At 43.2% G+C, this 4,179-nt stretch overlaps 1 protein-coding gene across 1 annotated transcript; it reads left to right on the top strand.

Moving 5' to 3' along the window:
* The first annotated feature begins 1,605 nt into the window (after positions 1–1,605).
* Positions 1,606–2,394, top strand: LOC149199281 (uncharacterized). Its single transcript, XM_089400527.1, has one exon. The coding sequence runs from the start codon at positions 1,606–1,608 to the stop codon at positions 2,392–2,394; it is 789 nt and encodes a 262-aa protein (XP_089256653.1).
* The last annotated feature ends 1,785 nt before the right edge of the window (positions 2,395–4,179 follow it).

Below are 4,179 nucleotides of genomic sequence, written 5' to 3'. Positions count from 1 at the left end.
GGCACGTGGTTGCTGCCCAAATAGAGAAAAATAGAAACATATTGAGGTTGTAAAAGTTTGTTGTCAAGCATAAACCAGAAGAATAGACATTGTTATTTTCAGATAATCAAAAAGATTGTTTCATGAATCGTTTTCTGTAGATGTGCATGAGTGCAAACTATAAAAGGAGAACGAATATGAAGGTTGTGCCAACATAAACAACTAGGAGCGATGAAAGAAAATAGGAACTGTGCACATACCTAGAAATCAACTTTTTACCATGCATAACCAAAGGTACTCGCAGACCAAAACCATTTAACATCTAGTAACAGAACTTTTTTATCTAAATGTTCTTACATGTAATGAAAACGTTACACAAATAATTGTCAAAGAGAATTAGTATTTCAAGTTCCCTGCTATTCCCTATTTACATTCCATATATAGACACATAGTTCCAGGTTTCTTCGAGTCCCTTCTCATCTGTAGGAGAAAGGACTAGAAAGCCTCGGTCAACATGACCAGGTAAGAACGAGAATAGAGGCCGGACTATAGGGCTAGATATAAAGACTGCGACCACTACAAAACTATAAGAACTGCAAGACTGACTACAGAGTACAGTGGTGAAGACCTGAAGAAAAGAACGACAATCCTACATAGCCTACAAAGAAGACAACTGTAAATTGATTCGATAGACAAGAGCCTCAAACAGGCACCAGGGAAAACTTAAGGAAACGGTCCTACGCATTTCAAACAAGGGCTAAGACCGAATACTAGAGACACGGTAAGCCACCAAGTCCGAACCCTCGACACCAGCACATGAGCCACCTGCACAACACAATGAATTCGTAAGTTAGGGCAACATAACATGTCAAAACACAAAGCAAACACAACAGAAAGAAGCAACGACAAATCAATAGCCTTGTGGTTACCTGAGTGTCAAGAGGGTTTGAACAAACCCCGAACCAGCAGCAACGCCAAGAAGGGAGCGGAAATCGAGAGCCTCAACAAAAACCAGAGAGTCATGGCCACAGAGCCATATAAATCTGCAACTGCTCACAAGGAGCGACAATGTCAGCAAGATATACAATAGCATAAAAAAAGTGAAACCAAAGAAGAAGGATACCTGTGGAAGAAACTGGATAATCGCCAGAGCAAACAAACCAAGAACCTGTCAGAGAAACCAGAATAGTTATTTAACAGTCGAGTCACATATACAAATAGATCAAGCCAGCAGACAGTAAATCAAAGAACGCTTTTCTGTTTCAGATCGCCTTCAGAGTGAACCCTTAGCAGGGAGAACATGACGGAGCCAACGAACGGAGGAGGGCCAATGCCATAGCCACAACCAGGAATCAAACCCCATAGCAGACAGAGCAACCGGTTACCAATAGGGCAAGTGAATGACCGGGTAAGGATTTCACACAGAACCATAGAGCCGGCGCAAAACTCCAAAATCTCGTGAATAGTGGAGGCATTAAAGCCTCATTAAACCTCCCCAAAACCTTCAAGTGACTGTGCGTGAATATCATGTGGTTCAGCTGGCACGCAGCGTCCATGTCAGTGAAAGGGTGTGTCATCAATTTTTGGTATCAGAGCAGTTCTTTCCTTAGGGAAGAAAGTTTAATTATGGAGGTAGGAAGAAGAGGAAGAGGAAGAGGTGTTCGGAGAGTAGCCGAAGATGGACTGCATGAAGAAATCAGGGTCCTAAGTGCCTGGCTAGCAGCAGTGGAGGCAGGAAGGCGCAAAGATCTAGAGGATGGCGATGATAGTGATGCAGAGACTATAGCTACAACAGATGGGTCTGAAGAGGAAGGGCTAGAAATAAGATTGTTGAAATCCGTCCTGTTAGCAAACAACAAACCGAAACTTGAACTGTCAAATTATGATGGCAGCTTATCTACTGAATTGTTTCTGGATTGGATTAGCGAATTAGATAAATACTTCGAGTGTGAAGAGATTAGTGATGAAAAGAGGATCAGGTTTGCAGCTACAAAGTTGAAGGGGCATGCCGCACTGTGGTGGGACAGTGTGCAAGCAGAGCGGAAAAGATCCAACAAACCACCGATTAAGAAGTGGGACATGATGGTGGCCAAGTTGAAGGGTAAATTTTTACCTAAAGATTATCAGATTGTGCTGCATAGACAGGTACAGAATCTGAAACAGAGGTCAATGACTGTAAAAGAGTACACAAAGGAGTTTTATAGAGTAAATTTGCGAGCAGGTTATGTCGAGGACAACCCAGAGAAGACTGCGAGGTTTGTGAATGGGTTGTGGATGGAGATACTGGACGAGATCAATATTCTCTCTCCCAGATCTGTAGAAGAAGCATATCAAAGTGCTTTAAAAGTGGAAGAAAAACTTAACAGAAGGCAGAATGCGAGGAGAGGACGTGGTTCCGGACGAGGAAGGGGATAGTCCTATGGCAGAGGCAGAACTGCCAGCAGCAATGATGAAGGCAGCAGTTCGAAAACTGCAGGGTCAACAGATAAAGAGGGTAACACTAGGGGAGGAAGGCCTTACCAGCGAGGTAGAGGTAATGGCAGAGGCAGAGGAGCTGCCTACCAGTGTTACAAGTGCCACAAATGGGGGCACAGATCGTTTGAATGTCCTGAAAGTGATCAGGCAGGACAAAGGGGGGCATATGTTGCTCAACCTGAGGAGACCGAGGCCCCACCTCAAGAAGTGGAGAACATGCCTGAAACAGGTGAAGCCTTGGTACTAAATAAAGTTTTATTGAAGCCAGCTAAAGAATCAGCTGATCCTACACAGTGGAAAGCTCTTTTCCGAACTGTGTGTAAGTCGCAGGGGAAGTGTTGTAAATTGATTATCGATAGTGGAAGCACGAACAATTTGGTAGCCACAGAGATGGTGGAAAAGCTAGGCCTGAAGCAATTGAAACACCCAAATCCATATCGGGTGTCTTGGCTACAGAAAGGACACCAACTGCTATTGACGAGCAGTGTGAGGTGGAATTTCATATTGGCAGATATAAGGATAAAGTGACGTGTGACATTATGTTGATGGATGTATGCCATATACTACTGGGAAGACCTTGGCAATATGACAAGAAGGTGGTACACAATGGAAAAACAAATTGCTATATGTTCGTGAAAGATGGGGTCAAACACACATTGGTGCCCATGAAGGACGAAGCTACAACAGAAAGTAGTGGGTCGAAAGCCTTGTTGCTAGGGGGGAAAGAGTTCCTACAGTAGTTGGGAGATGACGAGATTAAATTTGCAGTCGTACAGAGGCCAAGGCCAATGTTAGTTCATACTGAAATTAAGGATTTACCGGAAGAAATCCAAGATATGTTGCATGAATTCAGCGATATAGTAGCAGACGAATTGCCAGATAAGTTACCTCCAAAATGGAGTATCAGCCACCATATCGATCTTATACTAGGAGCCAGCTTACCTAAGAAAGCAGCTTATCGCATGAGCCCGAAAGACAATGAGAAGATTAGAAAACAGGTATAAGAATTGTTGGATAAGGGACTGATTCGGGAAAGCCTAAGTCCGTGTGTAGTACCAATAGTTCTGGCTCCCAAGAAAGGAGGGGAGTGGCGAATGTGTACTGACTCCCAAGCAACTAATAAGATTACTATTAGGTACAGGTTTCCTTGACCACGCATGGACGATATGATGGACTGTTTAAGTGGAGCAGCTTACTTTTCCAAGATTGATTTGAAAAGCGGTTATCATCAGATACAGATTCAAGAAGGCGATGAGTGGAAGACTGCTTTTAAGACCAACGAGGGCATGTATGAGTGGCTGGTCATGCCATTCAGATTGAGTAATGCACCTAGTACATTCATGCACTTTGTTAGCACTCAGGTTGTTCCCTTTGACTCCAAAGGGAATACGGCCGAGGTAACCACTAACCAACCTTTTAGTCACAGGTACTAGCCTACCTGCAACCAGAGAGGGCTCTCTCTTTCTGATTTAGCTTTGTTTTGATGTAATTTTAGGCTAGTTATGATGCACAAGATTTTGTTTTGAATTTGTTGGGATGATGATTTCAGTCAGAACTGGTATGTTTTTGCAGAATAATCTAGGCCATTGGGCATGGAGTCGATGATGGTGAACTGCTGGAAATGTTTTTTGAGGGAAAAGGTTATGCTACAGAGCCAGACAAGCATCTATGGAACAATTTTTCAAATCTGTAATATGATGGGATGAAATCAGGGAGTGAAAGGCA

This window comes from Pinus tabuliformis, chromosome 2_1 (assembly GCF_031772625.1).
Source record: "Pinus tabuliformis cultivar Carrire ecotype Pingquan chromosome 2_1, CPIR1, whole genome shotgun sequence".
Taxonomy (NCBI): Eukaryota; Viridiplantae; Streptophyta; class Pinopsida; order Pinales; family Pinaceae; genus Pinus; species Pinus tabuliformis.
This window is presented reverse-complemented; position numbering and strand designations above follow the sequence as displayed.

Bases quoted from the DNA above. Each gene is read 5' to 3' on its own strand.
- LOC149199281 (XM_089400527.1), top strand. From the start codon at position 1,606: ATGGAGGTAGGAAGAAGAGGAAGAGGAAGAGGTGTTCGGAGAGTAGCC.